Source organism: Physcomitrium patens, chromosome 23 (assembly GCF_059467195.1).
Source record: "Physcomitrium patens ecotype Gransden chromosome 23, ASM5946719v1, whole genome shotgun sequence".
NCBI lineage: Eukaryota > Viridiplantae > Streptophyta > Bryopsida > Funariales > Funariaceae > Physcomitrium > Physcomitrium patens.
In genome coordinates, this window is record NC_143432.1 from 14,599,107 (window position 1) to 14,616,824 (window position 17,718).

A 17,718-nucleotide genomic window follows, 5' to 3' on the forward strand; every position below is an offset into this window, starting at 1 on the left:
CTATGTTTTTCCTTAAGTAATTATCTGCACTCCTCCGTCCTTTAGTTGGATTATTCACCTGGACTTTCAGATTTAAATCATTATAACAGTAACGAGTAGACCTACAAGAAGCTCTGCATATCTCTCACAGATAAATCAATTTAGCCCCAATGCCTGCAAACTTTGAGAAAACCTTCCATTTGCTGAGTTCGCCAAGCCTTAAGTACGGTTGGACAAAGTATGCTGCGGGTCAACAGGTGTCCACCAAGAAATGTAGAAGCATTTGATCGAGAGGTAGAACCAGTTCACAAACTAGTGGGGATGTCAAGATCCCTTTGAAAGCTCAGTAGTTTAAATATAAATTCTAGAATACTAGCTCACTATTGATCTGCAACGCTAAGGGGAACTTGAATCACCAGCACTTAATCACGCTTGAATCGTTGTGCAATCCTTCCAACCTCAGTTTTACAGCCATCAGCAAATCTCTTGGTCCCATCTATTGCAACCGCAGACATATCTGATACAGCACTCTTTGCACCTCGCAGCTTCCCACTAACAACGGATCCTGAATCCTGCACCCTGTCCCTAGTAGACACAAAGACGCTCTGAATTACTTGGGACACTCTGCTCCTCATTAACTCCAACAACTCCCTTATTCTTTGAACAAAGCGGCTAAGCACGTCCAAGAATGCATGCCAATATGTCACAATACTGTTATTGACCTTGGTCTTCAGGTCTTGCCCCTTATCCATGACATCTTGCAGAGGTGCACGCTGAATCGATTTATTAGTTTCCGTATTAGCTCCACCGAACCGCCAACTTGGCCCAGGAACATTATCCTCGTCAAAGGATTTATCAACATTAACGTCAATGCCACGACCTGCCCACCGTTGCCTTGCTTCTCCTAGAACTCTTGCTTGCTCCCGTGCCTTTTCGGCTTCCTCCTCTGCCCATGTTCTACTCAAACAAAGAAACGCCAAATTAAATTGATTAAACTACAGCGATTCTCGAATGACATGGAAACTACGTTTTCTGTTAAGTACAATTAATCGGAAGACCTAGTCTCATTAGTCGTAATTGAATTGAAGTGATACCTTGCAAGAACAAGTGCTTTCTTCTCTGATTCAAGGTCCGCCTTCAACCTGGAGGCCGACTCTTGGTCTACTTCTACTTTTGAAGTGAGCTTATGGAGTCTTTCTTTCTCATTAGCAACTTCCGCTCGAAGTGTAGATAAGGTCTGCAGTTGGTCATCAACTTTTTGATATAAATCATGCAACAGCTTTTTCTCCGCTACAACGGCAGCCTGGCTCTTCATCATGGTCTCCTTTTCGGATTGTCTCTCTGCTTCGACCCTTTCTAAGTTGGATTTGACTTCCTCAAACGATTTCTCAACCTCCTCTCTCCGCTTCCTCTCACTCTCAATTTCTCCACTATATAGTGCTTTCACCTCCTCTTGTGCACGCGCTTCCATTGCAGCATCTGCCGCAACTGCATCATCTGCCATTCTCTCTGCTTGAAGCCTTGCTAACTCTTCTCCAAACAAATCGGAGGTGTCTCCAGATGCAAGTGCAATTGCTGCTTGACCATTTGTCGCAGGCTTTTGGGGTTGAAACATTCTTGTGAACCCTGAAAAACAAATACCTCGAGATTCAACGTGCTGTGACAGTTAAAAATAAACTTAATAGTATGACCATGCACAAATACTCAACATTAAGGAACTTTCACAATGACAAATTCAGTGAGCTATGTACCGAAAGCAGTAGCTATGATGCTGCTATCTCCAGAATACAGATCGCTAACTATTGCTGGCCACAATTTGCTCTCAATATAATCCGCATCCATGAATCCAGATTGTGCTTGAAAATCCTGCAAAAGTTGGCTCTTTGTCAGAAGGAATTTGCAGTAATCGACGAAATATCAATTCAACTTGGTAAAATCCATTGCTTAGGCAGAAGTAATTTGTAGTCACCTCCTTGCTAATAGCTGCAAGAGAACGCCGATCAAGCGCGATTTTCCAGCTCAAAAGGTCTTGCCTCGTCAATGGACTGCACTTGAAAGGAAAGTGGTACAAAAATCAGTTCGAAAGCTTCAAGCCATCAAGAATCTAAATCCAGGAAGTGTACATATCCTATCATATATAATATCAAACATATATAACATGAAAAACCTGGTTTGATTTTTGTTTTCAGAACTAACTCAATGTAAACATTTCTGTGAACATACCTGTCAGGGGAAAAACGGACCCCGCTAGAAGCTTTCTCAGCAGACTGTATATCAACACTTGAGAGCTTACTAGGAATGAGTCCTGCTTCTGCTAGACCTGAACGCTCAAAAATCAAATCAGAAATGAGACTACACAATGTAGTTGTTACTGCTTTCAACAATCTAAGCATATACAAATTTCATCAACTAAAAACACATTCACAAGCATCTCCAGAACCTACACTAGATGACTTGCCTAACGATTACATTGGATACTGGTTTTACCAAAAGAAGAGGATTCGATAGAAACGAACAGGTTTATACCTTGAATAGCAGGAAAATCTGGATCTTCAGGCGTAATGTCATCAAAAGCAAGTTCTGTCTCCCCTTCTATGTACATTGCAGGAAGTACTTTAGTGGCAGAGCTCCTACACATCCAACAAAAAAGTAACATTATGCATCATCAAAACAATCGAGTGTCCACTTGGACGATTAACATCATATATAATTAGCACAACTTCCAAAAGTCAACCTCATGACCCTTCAAAATGCAACCTCACTTTCTATGATTAAAAATCAAATAATAGGACCACCAAGATGAACATCTGACAAAAATATCAAATAGATGTAGTGTTGATCATGAGGAGCTTAAGCTGGTGAGTTTACGCAATGGAATGATTCTTTACCTCGACAAAGTATTGCTAGTGGCAATCAACCAACGAGCATAATTTCTCCGGATGCATATCGCTCCAGGGTCAACTTCATCTTCTACAACCTTCGTGAACAACGATACAGAGAACACCCATGTTCAGACGCGTTTTCCATATTCAGTGGAATAACAAGGAATGTAAAGAGATAAAGATAGGTTGACAATTCCGACTAAGCGACAAATGCTCAAATTTGTGATAAACAGCGACATTAACTCCAGCGTATTCCATAAGCTTGAAGAGTTCCCGAAACTGCAGGAGCAACGACGCAGCTCACGGCAACAAAATCAGAGGCTATTTCGAGATGTCGTTGCAAAAAGAGATAAAGCAACCTTTAAAGCCTGCAAAGCTGATACAGCCATCTCTTGCATGCGATCAACAACAGTGAGCACCACCATCTTCAAATCCCTACCCTGTGAATCTGTAGAGGCACCGAAGGCATGTTCAGAATTTGATCAAAACCACATTCGAAAGTTTCAGACTGGCACTTAGGTTACTTGAACTACTTCTAAACTTGGTTGATCAGATCACACACTGATGTTATCTGTCAGGAAAAACGCCCACAACTGTAAACATCTTGAGTATGGACCAAAGACTTACAAGAAAAGTCCATGAATACAGGTTTCCAGTTGCGGTATGTCAACCTCTAAGTTATACGAACAAAGAGAGAGAGGAACCGCCACATAATAGCTTACGGCCTGATGTCTTAATTGTTGTCTCAGAGCCTCAGAACAGAAGTCCTAATTGAGAGACCCTTGACCAGCAAGTTCCTTTCCAATTCTGGAGATCATCAGAAGATTTTCTAATGGGTTCAGAAGATGGAGACCGCAGCTCCTGCTTGATAATACCTGAGTCAATATCATCGGTTTCTTCTGCATCAACTTGGTTTGAATCACCTTGCTCTTTTTCTTCACCCTGATCTTGATGCTTATCAGAATAATTACCTTCATCAAGTTCTTCATCAATATAATCATCGTCATTCCTTTCTGAAACATCAACAAACGCTGCTTCATCACCATGGTCGGCTTCATTCGATGATGCTTTTGATAAGGCCTCCTGCTGCTGAGGTGCTTCCTGCACTGCTTTCGACTCCTGCGTACTAGTCTGAGAAGGCTGATTCGGCGCCAATGTCCTTCCTGCAATCCCATTTCGAGTGTGTTTTCAGCCACTAGTAAAATTTCAACGAAAGGATTAATTACTTGATACTAAAAGTCCAACTTCAGGACTAACCTATGATAGCAAAAATCGCATCGCAAGGTGACGAATCGCTAACATCTTAACAACGATGAAAATTCTACCAATCACAACGTTACGATGTGGGATACCTTGCTTTTGCCAGTAAGTGTAAGAGATCAATGAAACGCCGATTGCTAGCACAAAACCAGCTCCAATTCGCAGAAGACCTGCATCACAAGCTTCGATCCATTCAAAGCTAGTAGAAATAAATTGAAAATTATAAACAAACTTGAGCTCTCATGCCTGCCATGTCTCAAACATAATACTGCATTTGCCTCGCATATAAAGTCTCTTCTGCAGATGTACGCGAGATGAGAAATAAGATTAAAATTTCAAACCAAAAGATTAGTTGAAAAAGCACGGATTTACTAATTTATGATCCTTTCGATACGAAAACTTATGGATTACCGAATTGAAAGGACACCCCTTAATTCGGTTCAAATAAAATAGAGACACCAGTATACTAAGATGCTGCCCTAAAGATGTGCCATGATCCACTGATACTCTAACTAAACCAGGATTCTATGACTCGCTACAGGAAGCATAGGACTAGGGACAAACTGATAAACAAAGCGTATTCGCCGTTGTTCAGAGAAAATTCTTGTGGTATCGATGCCTGCACTCTACGAGTGCACTTTCAATACCCATTATTCTCAATCAAAATACTCCGGAATCCAGACTAGCTAACTGGCATCATTGTACTAGCTTCAATTTTCCATAGCGATAATTCTTCCAATAAACCCAAAACACTTCAGGCAATGCAGCAATGAAAGTATCAAAGAACGTGATACAAGGCTCCTAGCGGGGCTCTCAGATCTCATAACGTTAGAGAAATTCCGAATAGAATTGAGCGGGAACATCTAGTAGAAAATCCGATTGCTATATACATCGGATCACATGTTGTATAATGCCAATCGCGAAGGGAAAGCCAATATGGCAGTCACACGAGAGGATCCATAAAGGCAATAGAACACACCTGCTTTCCAGCTACTGCCTTGAGACTCATCCTCGGGCTCAGCCGCAGACCAACCCCCAAACTCTTCATCGGCAGAGTCTGTCTTCAAATCCTTCTTCACATCTTCAGCCTCAGACCTCTCACTCTCACCCTCACTCGCATTGCACCTCACGCTTAGTAATCTGGACCGCAACGCTGGCACTGCAACACGACCTCTCACCTGCTGCGTCCGCCGAAACCCTAACCCAGGGTGCTGAGCCACACACAACGAGGCGCGCAACGGCCTCACTGCAACAAATGCCATCTCCCCTCCTACACAAGTTCTGCACAGAACCTACCAACTCTACCGATCCTAATATAAATTGCGCGATGAAATGTTGCCGTTCTCCTCTCCTAACCTCTCGAAGATCTCATCATAAAAGGAAGAATCCTCTGCAACTGCGAGTAATCAGTCAATGGAACCTCCGGAGCAGAGCAAGGCACATTGAGAAGACGAGTCCCGCATAAGGCCCCGGCCCAGACGCTCGCCACGTGGGGAATTTGGCGGGTCCTAGGGGGTCGCAGTGGTGCCGCGTGGACGCGACACTTCACACAAGAAGACGAAACGCTGTGTTCCTCTGCACTGATCGATGCTCTTCTACGATGGTCGTGGGAGGAGGGGGGCCTCTGTAGGTGGGAGATAAGGCCGTTTCTAGTAGAATGCCTCATTGATTGGAACTTCAGAAAGTTTTGGTAAAGGGTCTGGTGTTTTAATTTTTGGAGGATCCGTGTGCAGAACTCAGTGTTATTGGAGACGACGAGATGGCAACAATTTGTTTATACAAAAGGTGATGATATGCAAGCAAATGTGGTGAGAAGCCTCGTTCTTTGTAACGATCAAGGCTTGCTCTGTGTATTTCGCAAAGTGGTTTGTAAATTGATTCAAGTGATGTATACAACTCTAGATGGATCGTTGCACAATGTACACTAAGCTAGGGGCAGCCCACCGCCGTCCATCTGCTGAGGATCCGCCGAACATTTGTTTCTACCCACGAAGCATTTCCCCACCTTCCCCAGCCAGCCATGAACCGCATCCAGTCCACGAGGGCAACATCGAACTGTTCCTTCAATACCTGAAGAGTGAAAGAGTCCGCCTCTGCAGACAATCCCCGTGCATTCAATGCTTGCTGCAGTTCGGAGTGGTAATACTGCAACAGTTCCTCAGCTCCAGGTTTCTTGCGAAGAATAGATCCATCGATACTGGTTCCTATGAAGTAGACTATGTCCTGTGCCCCTAGTCCACCACCAACATACTGAAAATCATACAGCGCACATGTGGACGAGTTTGCAGAAAAGAGAATGTTGGCGGCTTTGCAGTCGCCGTGGATCAAAGTTCTCCCAGTTGTTTCTGTCTTGAGTTTCTTGGCGGCAGCTTGAAATTGTGGTAGGTAAGCTTTCCACTCACTGCCAATGCAAGAATATTCTTCTTGGCGAGTGTCAAGGTACCAGTAACCACCCTGCGCCCAAGCTCCCTGCGCTTCCGAAGGATTTGAGACTTTGAACGGAGGAGGTATGAGAGACACAGAGGGATCGTTAGGGAGACCCCAGAAAGTAGCGTGGAATTTTGCCAGCCACTTCAACACTATCCGCGTCCGCTCCAATCCTAGCCCGCTCCCAGGTGAGACAGGAAACTCCACGTTCAAATCCTCCAGAAGCAAGCTGTCGTTGCTGGCTCTCTCTGCCACGGGGTAATGTTTTGCAACTCGCGCAGAGTTAGGGGGAGACAAGGCAGAGGAAAGCTTGGAGTAGAAGTATCGTTCAACACGGTAGGACACGAGTTTTCGAAGATGGGACTCATCTGCAGCTGAAACAGCGGGAGGATTTACCGTTTTTAGTATAAGTGACACTCGCGGGGATGTGGAAGAAGCCTCCAATCGAACGCTCAAACGATAAATGTGTCCATACGAAGACCAGAGAGTCGTGAGATGGCTACTGGACAGCAGCTGGATGGTAGCAGGAAGCACACCAGCGATGGCGGCTGGTGTGCTCATTGTGGGTTGCTGACGAGATGAGTATGTGGAAGCACCGCAAGGTCACTGCTGCCCTTGTTTATTGATAGGTCACTGCTGCCCAACGTGCTGCAACATGCCATACACAGAAAGCTCAATGACGTTAGAAAAGGTACATCGCCTAAAAAATATGAATTAGTTCTACATAGAAGAGATGCAATAACCACCGAACCAGACGCGAAATCTGGTTAGATAACACCGACATTATCAAACGAATTTCAGTGTTGCAGAGAATCCAGATTTTTCTGAACAACAGGACGGGCCCACAGCTGTCAACAGAATCCTGGAGCAGATCATTCAGCTTGCCACATTCCCGAAGTATACAATTCCTGAACTCCAAGCACTCGGTTTTTTAAATTCTATACAAAACGAGATACTAGAAAGTTGAAATGGTGGTAATCCTCGAGAATTCATGAGTGCTGAATAAGCATCCGAGACATCATTTCAAACGAACCACAATGAAATCTACTGTGCTAAAAATACTCTCTTCTTATGACAAAGAAAAACAAACCCGACAACTCACCTTTCATCACAGAACGGATTCATAACCCTCACATTGCACGGTACATTGAACCAAACGTTGGGCAACACATGCACAGCAGACTGTGTTCAAAGCAAGAAGAAGACGTTTGCCCTATCCTCGTTATTGAGATTAACAAAAGAATTTAAACAGTTCCACGTCAGAATCCCAACTCCCGTATCCGAGCATCGACCTTCAAATTCAATGCGAAAAGAGAAATTAGAATTCGTGCGACCCCAAACCCCCGACTCCCCAAATCGCAACCCCCTACCAGTAGCATCCAATCCGTAGCCATAAACCCACCCCGCAGCACTGATCAACCCCAGTAGAAACCTAAACAACAGCTCTCGGAGGTTCACCCTCGGGATTGTCAAATGTACTGCTCTCTGTCAATCCAACCGCCTTACAAACCCCGTATTCTTTCTCGATCCCAACACCGAGGGTTAAAAGCTGGAAGAGACTATCAAACTCGACCTAGTCAAGCACATTTCATAATCGTACCTGCAGAAGTCCTTCACCGCCGGCGCTCCGCTGGCGTCCTGAGCAGAGACCCTCCGAAGCACAAGATTGATTAGGCATTGAACCAAAATTGCTCGAGGGCGCCAGGGAGCGCACAATGGGAAAGCCCTCAGCACCATCTCCACAGCGAGATTCAGCTTTTCAGGCTACCCGTCGTCGATGGTTCGCGCCGGATAGAACCCGATCAGACCGGGAAGCTGAAACAACTTTCTATGTGGACGTGTGGGTGTGTGTATTTTCGTGTGTGAGTATGTATATGCAGGATTAGAGTAATGTTCTGATTTATTTATTTTTACTTCATTTCATATAATATGTCAAATAAATAAATGAATAGAATTGGAAGTAATTTTCAATACACATGGTAACTCGTATTGTAATTCTTTTCACAAGGGTTTCAACATATAATTATTCACATGTGTTTTATAATTTAAATGATTCAACATTTTTAAACCCCAACGTCAAAAGCATACAATCACTCAAACAATAAAGTAGAGGAAATAATAATAATAATAATAATAGTAAAGATAGGTATGTATTAATGTTTTTAGTCCAGATCACCATTTGAAACCTTCAGATAATTCCAATAATAGCAGCATACGGAAAATAGGTGTATAATCAAGATTAACATCAATGTACTCAAAACTAATCTAGCAATTGCAAATAAATTAATACACATATTTTACCAATCTCCCCAAACTTTTTGAAAAAGTAAAATGTGGATTTTTTTTATTTTATTTTATTTTTTTCGCCTGCCCACTGGCTCTGGTGGGAAGTGCCAGCCTCAGCAGGCCTTTTCGTTTTCGCTTCGTTTCCAATGACGCCGCTGTTTTCAAGATCTTTGCAGGTTAATTATTTGTTCGTCAAGGAAATCTAAGAAGCAAATTCGAAACTGCTACAATTCGAAATTGATCATAGGATTGATTTCTTAAACAAAAAGACCTTGGTCTCCTAAATCTAATTTTGCTACTACTCGTATCGAGGAGTTCGCTCATTTTCCTTATATCAGAGTTGCTGATTACATGAGAACATAAATATCGTCGTTCTGGTTGTAGCACAACGATTTACTCCACGAAGAGCTATGCATGACTATTCGGATTCTGCTACCAGATTTTCTGAGGCCAAAAGATCTCCATCTGTTGCGCAATGCAACAATCTGTCAAAGATCTATAAGAATATGTGAATGGCTGACATTTTCTGTGGTAGGAGTTGGCGACGACTGGCTTGGTGACGATCGATCGATAGAAGGTCAGAATTTCTTTTGATAGGTACAGTGCTTTTTAATTTTGAAAACTTCCCTGTGAATGTGATCCACGGGACTCGAGTTTCTTTGTTTTCAAATATTTCAAAGTTTCATGTCTTCGGAGCAACATGGAATTTTTTATTGCTGTACCATCTAGTATCAAGCGGCTTGCAGAGGGCTTACTATTGTGGTCGTTTGGGCCGTAGTTGGCATGCTGAATGAATCGACCGCTTCATTGATCCCGAGAAATTAAATAGTTGAAAATGAATGGCCTTCTACTGGACCTTGTCAAACATCCTTTAATTCAGGAGCTATATCTGCACACGTTGTACACAGTGCTTGAAGCGTGACAATACGAAACAGTGTTCACTAGATCCCTCTTGGAATAGCTAGCGGAACGCATGTTGTTTGAAGGGATCTCTTTTTAGTGTAGTGCTTGTTCATTTGAGAAGACCACATGTCACACTCCTGTTGGTACCTGAGATGTTTTGTATAAGTCCCACCTTGATAAATTACGAAGCCGCACCATTGTAATCCTTGACAACAGTGCCGCGGTGACTATTACAAATTTGCTGCTTCCATTCATGACGCCTCACACCATTATTTATAATTGTTGCTGCATTGGCTCACAGCGATCCTCCGGTGTGGTGTAGGTTTCACATTTCAAGAGCACGACTGACATGCCATGGACACTTGTTTTCATTCCCTTTAGTTCACACAGGTGTGTAACTGGGACAATGGAGCAGCTAGAAATAAGAAATGCTGGAATTTAGAATGTACCATGTCAGATGGATGCTTTGCAAAACGTTGACGTGACATAGGTTGCTGCAGTTCAATGCTACAATGCAGATCTTACCACGAACGGTAATGTCATCTTCTACATCCGGCCATAATCACTGCTGATACAAACCAGAAATTGTGATCCTCTCCCTCATTTGCTACATTTAGAACTGTATGAATTCTCTCTCTGTAGAGAATATTCAACCTTCTCGATTAATTCGTTGTCGTTTTGTATCTAAATCAAGGCACCGTAGATTTCTTGGATTCTTCGATAGAAAGTTTTAACGCTTATTCGCTCTTGGTGTTGGGAATAGTATTATCGATTCACTTGGGTGTGCCATGGGACTAGATTCATTTTGCTAACACTATTTTGAATACCAAGTGCAAATGCAGTTTTCATGATTTGTCCCTGCAGCCAACAAAGGCTATTGTACACTGGTAAGGGCAAGCTTCCAGGAATCTGTAGTTTGGTTAGTATTCAATGACATTCAATGCGCTTTGCTTTTTGTGTGTCCGACTTCCAAGTACCTTACAACAGTGCAAACCTTTGAACCTTGGTATCTATGTCGAAGCCTGCCCTTCAAAAGTTCTCAGAACGCCGTGGCTCTTGCATGGAAACCTGAATTAGTTCAGAGTTTGTCATTAGACAGCACCTTGTTAAAAGCGTTGTGTACTCCGCTCACGGCAACCTGACAACGAGCAGATGTTGGAACTTCAAATTTGGCGATAATTAAGGTACTCAGCATGTCGTCTCCCACCAATCAAGGAAGAACCCTACGCAAGGAATCATGATTGTTCCAAAGACTTCAGCCTCGTTCCAGTGCTAATCTTGTGCTGTCATCCATGAATGATAAACTTGTAACAGGTCCAGAAAATGGAGACATTTCTTGGTCACGATGTCAACCTTTGCCCTAGCCCACCTGTGCTGGCTGCTGCAAGATGGGACAAACCTAAAGCAAATGCAGAGTCAGCATGGGAGAGGGTCCAGGAGACTACAAAGTGCAAGGATAGGAATGCACACCAGCAGGGTTGGCTAGTGAATGCATTCTGTGGCTAAGTCTGGAAGAAGCCTGGCAGCCTGCCATTGACCAGGACCTCTCTGCCCCCAGAAGCCTTGGTGTGTACACCTCCAACTCCACAAGTGCAGATCTGTTGCACTTTCCATAGACCCATCAAATGGTGCCTGGTGGGTGCTCTGGTCTACAAGCAAACTTGTGGTCTGTGTGTCTTAAGATCACATGCTCACTACTTACCAGCCCATGAGCCAATCTTCACACATCAACTCCAAATACCAACTCATACTCTGACTAGTTGTGTGGCTTCAATGCTTCCAAGGCAGGGGGGGAGGCTTTTACAAGGTTGGTATTGTGCACACAATTTTGTGTGTGGCTTCCAAGGCTCCACCCCATTGATTGGCATGTCAAAGGTACCCATCACTGGACTAGGGTTTCATTGGCATTTTTGAAGGGGATCTACTGGGCTGCTGCATTTCTCATGTAGTTAAGCTGCTGAAGATGATTAGCTGCTCAACCACAACACTGTGGGGTTTTGGGGTAACTCACTGTGCAGCTTCAACCTTTTCCTGTTGATTGTAATGCAAATAAGAGATGGAACAGTAGCTGTTGTTTACAAACATGATGTTGTAGTAGGTGCAATACACATGTTTGTATGACTGTAGTAAGAAACTTTGTAGTAGATTTGATGTTGGAAAATTGGGTTTACAGGCACAATGTCGATTTGATAGATTATTGATGTTAATTCCATATTGTTGCAAAGAGTGTTGATGTTTTGCAAGTGATGTTGATGTTTTATAATCTAGTGGTTTAACATCAAAAATAAATAAATAAATAAAAATCAACTATTTGATGTATAAGGATGGAGAATTGGAAATTCTTATTTATATATATATATATATATATATATCTGTAGGTGTTGCAGAATGAGCTGATTAAAACAATTTTTGTACACATGAAAAAATATAAACATGTAAGAGTGTTTTCTTTTCATTTTTGCATTGGATTTTAAAACAAATATTTGTATAAATGTGTATATTTGATCAATTCAATAGGAGTTTTTAACAATAGAAGTTTATAATAGAAGTTAAGATGGAGGTGATTAAAAATTATTTTGGAACAAAAATATGCATTTTCTCACTATAATTTTTATACTTAAGTGTAGATTTTTTTTATTAATATACATATAAATATACACCTTTATACATGTATATATATATATATATATATATCATCAACCTCTTGGAATCAAAATAATTGTTGATTATATAATATAGTATAGTGTAGGTAGTACAAATTGGAATCAACAAAATATGTTGATTATAACTTGAACTCAACTTTAATGGAGTTGATTGTAACAAGGTTTCATTACATATATAGAAAAATGTTAAAGCGAATCAAGCTTTTACTAAATCAATCTAATTCCCTATGTTCCCATGTTCCCAGTCCTTCATCTCCTGTGCTGACCTCTCCTCAATCTTGGCACCTGTTTCCTGTCCACAAGCCTCATTGCCACCATTTGGTTGTATTTGTTTTACAATTTACAAATAAAAGATGACTAAGAAAAGGAAAGAAAAGCAATGGGAGAGAAGGATAAGAAAAAAGAAGCGTGGTGAGCATTGAAACAAGACTATTAGCCCAAACTATAGCCAACAAATCATTTTGAAATCAGCATATTCGAATCTTTGGCCATAGGCAGGGAAGTATAATAATAATAATAATAATAATATAATTTAAAAAAACCAAAAAATAAAAAACCATAAAGATCATTAAAAAATATTATATATATATATATATATACAATTAAAAAAAACAAGAGCAAGAAAAAAGAGACAAAGCAAAAGAATATGATTCTTGACAAAAAATGAGAACAAAGGCAAATGATAAAAGCATAGCCAAGAGCAAAAAAAGCAATACAAAGTTCGATCAAGATTGAAAATAAGAGTACTATTGTATTTTGTGAAGTTTGCTTAAAAATGTACCAGATACTTAGATGTAGAAGATAGAACAAAACTTGCAAAAAGAAGATCCTAACAACTCTAATAGAATCCTAAACAAACTCTAATTAAATTACAACAATGTTAAGAAATCTTTAATTAAACTCCAAAAGAAGTATCAAAGAACTTACAAAAATAACATAAAGACTAAAATTTCACTCAAACTTCAATCCACAAGCAATTTACAAGCACACAAAATTCGAAAAGAATCAAATTTACTACTTTAAGGAAAAGCTCCCAAAACCTCTTGGATGTTGGCCACCTTCCTTTTCCAACTTAAATGTTGATCTCCCAACAAAGATTTATCCTTATTGAACCATTCAATTGCTTTCAAAAATTGTCTGGTTTTTATGCATTTAAGTCTTAATTGATCTCATCAATTTTTGCCTTAATTAAACCAGTGAATTTTTCCAAATTGCAAAAACCCTTTCTAACCCCAAATTTCAATTATTTGGGACCATATCCCACAAAAACTCTCATAGCCTTTGTTCTAACTGCTTGATTGGTATAAAATTTCTCACACACATTTGCAATAAGTACACCAAATAATTGACAAATTTTCACTTTTAAATATATTACAAAACTCACAAAATCATTAAATTTGTGAACTTCTTCTTATTTCTTAAAATCCAAATCCATAGAATACATCTCTCTCTTTGAAAAGCTCTCAGTACCTCAATATAATCTCAAATCAGATGAAATCAACTTTTAAAAATCCTTTCACAAATTTTCTCCCAAATCTTGCTCTCTAGTTGACGAAAGAACCTTGAAGTCATTATAGGTGTGGAGTTTTATGCCTCAAGGTCTAATTTTAATTTGGTTCACAACTTGTTCTCTTTGGATATCAATTCTTGGTATTTTAAGATAATTTTTGCTAAAATCTATTCTTAAATCCCTCCTAAAGATGCCTTTATTAATTATTTATCTCATTTACTTTTATTTGGCTCATTTATGCCTCAATAAAAGTAAGTAGAGTTTCTTCTACAAGAAGATAGTATTAATATTTATTAATTTTTAATATCTCCTTATCTATTATCTATATTTCTAAGATAATTTGCTAAAATATTTTCTTGTAAGTTCTTCTATAATAAAATATTTCTTTTCTTCTTTTATCTAATAGCCATATTATTACATAATAACATGAGATTGATCAAACAATTAAGTGCAAGAATTACAAAATAGACATAACCAAATGGTGGCAATGAGGCCTTTTGTTAAGGACATGAATCTTGAAGAAAAAAATCTTTGATACTTTCTTATGTCACTCCAAAAGACTAGGAAACTACTCAAAGATGATAATATGTTGAATTAGAATGGCTATTGCCAAAGACAAGAAGACTAGAAAGTCTCGACACAAGACTAAAAACTAGAAATGCGTTGATAAGAGTGAAGAAGGCTTCACTCTTGCCTTCATATATACAATCTAATTAATAGCTATGTGGCAATATTTTATAGGACCTCCAATACATATTGACTTTGTCAGACATATGTCTTAACTTGCAAAACAAATTTTCCATATGCACACCACATAGTTAGTTTGTTCCACAACCTATCAACATGTGTAGTACATGGTTAACTTGTTGATCAAGTTTCTATCCTACCAATCAACTACAAATATGTGTAAAGTCAAAATTGCATCTATGAAGCTTTTAGGAACCTTCTTTAAAACATATTATGAAATTAATCTACATTTATCTACTTCTACCTATTCATATAGATAATTATTGAAAAAAATATGTATGTCCATGACACTCATGGACAGAGGATATGCGCCAAAAACAAAGATATAGAGGTTGGAACATAGAACAAGGGACTAGAAATGGAGGAACAATGGAAACTATGTCAATTTATTTACATCCATACATGTATTGTACATAACTTAATTGCTATCATCTTTCTTTTATTATATTATAATCTATTATAAAACTTATATTTTAAATTTATTTATTTTTATTTTATTTTATATAAAATTTATAAAATAAAATAATTTTATTAATAAACTAAAAATTTAAAAATATATAATTACAAACTTAATAGTTGGACCAATTTTTTTATTTAAAAGAATATATATATATATATATATATATATATATATCCAAGAATTATCTAAAATATTTTTAATCTATTTGAAATAAGAGTTTAATTTAATCTTAAAATTAAAATTAAGTATTTAGTTAACCTTAAGAATATTTATATTTTAATAAAAAAAAAATTATAATTAATTCTTAAGGTTAACCAAATACTTAATTTTAATTTTACGATTATATTAAAAGAATATATATATATATAAGAATTATCTAAAATCTTTTTAATCTATTTGAAATAAGAGTTTAATTTAATCTTAAAATTAAAATTAAGTATTTAGTTAACCTTAAGAAATTATAATTTTTGGCTTTTAAAATTTGAATAGTAGTTTTTATTATAATTAGTGTTAGCTAAGATCATAATGTAAATAAGTGTATGTAAAATAAAATGTTATATTTAAAAATACCACAATACCAATATTTACAAGTATAAAAAATTACATATAACAAGTTGACATCATAATTTTTTAAACAAAAATAAGTAAAAAAAGTATCCAAAACTTACAATATTCTATTGATTTTTTCCTCTATTTAACATTGAAAAACAATTATGGGTTTCCCACATCCACAAAAAGAAAGCATTTATAAAACCCATCTTTCAAATAAATAAGATAAAAATGTATTTAAATTCCTTGAAGTTAAAAAATCATTTACCATTTGTGTTGAAAGCAAATACTTTATCATTGAACCCAAACTGGAAAAGGAACACAAATTCATAAAATAGGACTTCTCAATCTTCATATAGTAACAACCCATCTTTTTAATTTTACATTTTCAAAGGCACAAATTGCTTACAATCACAATCCATTGCTCACCTCAAAGGCAATCATATATATATATGTGTGTGTGTGTGTGTAGCCCTAATCGGATGAGACAGTGAGATTACGCCACCTACGCTGAGTAGAATAACACCCACCCATACTTGTCCTTGAAGGTGTCAAAATTAGGGCAATCAATGAAGTGTGAAATGGAGCATTAGGGCGCCGATTTGGGAGGTTGAGGGGATAGCGGCAATCCTTCCCACAATTGTGAGGCCAACAATTCTCCAGGCCAGATATAGCCTAATACAACTCTATCCAATTAGTGTGGCTCTCCTGATAAGCCCAGCCCAGTGGCACCACCAGCTTCATCGGAAAGAATGGGATGGGATGGGAATGGGCACCCCTCCAAGGCTAAGCTAAGCCCTAGAATTAGGGCCAGTCACCGTTTTAGGGATCCGGGCGACGGGGATGGGGGTGGGGAGGAGCTTATTAGTAAGTAACACCCCCTTTGTGGGCTGTCGACCTATTTCCGTGCCCGGCTCATGATTGATCCAAATCCCCGATACTAGGGCCCGGCTTTCGTGGGCGGGAATAGGGGGTGCTGCCACCGGAAGCAACGGGTTCCCAGTCAGTCTCTGCTGGTCCAAGTCTAACTTGTGGTGCGAGGACTACACCATCACTGTAAGTTCCTCATAGCGGAGTTTCCGTTCGTTCGCCACCCACCGTAGCCACCACCGTATATATATACTCAAAATATTACGTCTTGGTGGTTGTAGTATACGAGGGCTCGCTCACAGGTGGAATGACACGTCGGATGCTTGGGGGTACCGTTGGCGTCCATTGGTTACACAAAGAGAATGGAATGTCGACAAACTTGCGCTCTACTTTTTTAGCCAATGGAAAGGCGTCCAGTCATTGAAGGTTTTTTTTTTTTTTTTTTTTTTGTTTTGTCGGGAAGACCTCTACTCACCTGAAATCAAACGACCAAAGGAGATATTTAAAATATACCAATGTTTGGTCTTGGTTTGAATTCTCAGAGAGTTAACTTTTTTTTTTTTTTGTTAACGCGAGTATTCTACCGGAGGTGTGGACGAGATGAAATGTCCTTTCAGAAAATTATTGTGAATACCACTTTGAGCAATTTCCACTTCATGTGAAGTTTGATATAGTCACTATTCAAAAAGCGATAACAAGTGATAACGAAAGTGGTTCGAAGGGCACATGAACATGAGTTGGCTATTGGAGAATTGACCTGTTCTCTTTTATTTTACTGACGTGGGGTGGCGACAGGCGGGCAGGATTGAAGAAAGAAAAAGCCGGGAGCGCGCATGGGAAGATCAGAAAGAAAAGTAAAAGAGGTAAAAGAAAAACGCGAAAGGTTATTGAGGCGTGGCAATGCGACGAAGCAGCACGTCTGCCGTGGCGGAATCTGGTTGGGGAGACGACCCCTCCTCCCCCCGGTCTTCGCCTACTGATCACGCAGTGACAACCGAGACTCCCACAGCAACACTCCCGAAACGACCTACCACACAATCAGCATCGCATCAAGTGCCCTGTGCGCCTGCCTATAACCGTCTAGCTTCGGGCGCCGTTCATTCCATCCCGATCCGACCCGCACCCGAACCCGCAACGGACTATAAAGCACCTGGAATTGGAGGAATTCGGAGAGCAATCTGT

At 39.6% G+C, this 17,718-nt stretch overlaps 2 protein-coding genes and 1 long non-coding RNA gene across 6 annotated transcripts; 1 reads left to right on the top strand and 2 right to left on the bottom strand.

The window, feature by feature from the left end:
* Positions 1 to 239: 239 nt before the first annotated feature.
* On the bottom strand, positions 240 to 5,587 carry LOC112275888 (uncharacterized). The gene is made up of 11 exons (XM_024506613.3): positions 5,101 to 5,587; positions 4,214 to 4,291; positions 3,737 to 4,024; positions 3,221 to 3,309; positions 2,868 to 2,956; positions 2,506 to 2,609; positions 2,203 to 2,299; positions 1,949 to 2,024; positions 1,731 to 1,845; positions 1,074 to 1,605; positions 240 to 936 (listed from the first exon to the last, which is right to left on the bottom strand). The coding sequence occupies exons 1-11, from the start codon at positions 5,381 to 5,383 to the stop codon at positions 402 to 404; spliced, it is 2,286 nt and encodes a 761-aa protein (XP_024362381.1). The 5' UTR covers positions 5,384 to 5,587; the 3' UTR covers positions 240 to 401.
* A 463-nt stretch (positions 5,588 to 6,050) lies between these two features.
* LOC112275889 (uncharacterized) lies at positions 6,051 to 7,109 on the bottom strand. Its single transcript, XM_024506614.3, has one exon. The coding sequence runs from the start codon at positions 7,107 to 7,109 to the stop codon at positions 6,051 to 6,053; it is 1,059 nt and encodes a 352-aa protein (XP_024362382.1).
* Positions 7,110 to 9,019: 1,910 nt separating this feature from the next.
* LOC149986584 (uncharacterized) lies at positions 9,020 to 11,963 on the top strand. Of its 4 annotated transcripts, none has more exons than XR_016500396.1 (3): positions 9,020 to 9,411; positions 10,060 to 11,372; positions 11,526 to 11,963. It is a non-coding gene; the product is annotated as an uncharacterized LOC149986584 (long non-coding RNA). The 4 variants fall into 4 exon arrangements; XR_016500397.1 differs by having other exon boundaries at positions 10,060 to 10,921; positions 11,052 to 11,963; XR_016500395.1 differs by having other exon boundaries at positions 9,020 to 9,431; positions 10,060 to 11,963.
* The last annotated feature ends 5,755 nt before the right edge of the window (positions 11,964 to 17,718 follow it).

Excerpts from the sequence above, each read along its gene's own strand:
- LOC112275888 (XM_024506613.3), bottom strand. The coding sequence starts at position 5,383 with ATGGCATTTGTTGCAGTGAGGCCGTTGCGCGCCTCGTTGTGTGTGGCT. Across the intron at positions 4,025-4,213 it reads CACTTACTGGCAAAAGCAAG|GAAGGACATTGGCGCCGAAT; the intron begins GTATCCCACATC and ends ATGGGATTGCAG. Across the intron at positions 1,606-1,730 it reads CATCATAGCTACTGCTTTCG|GGTTCACAAGAATGTTTCAA; the intron begins GTACATAGCTCA and ends TTTGTTTTTCAG.
- LOC112275889 (XM_024506614.3), bottom strand. The coding sequence starts at position 7,109 with ATGAGCACACCAGCCGCCATCGCTGGTGTGCTTCCTGCTACCATCCAG.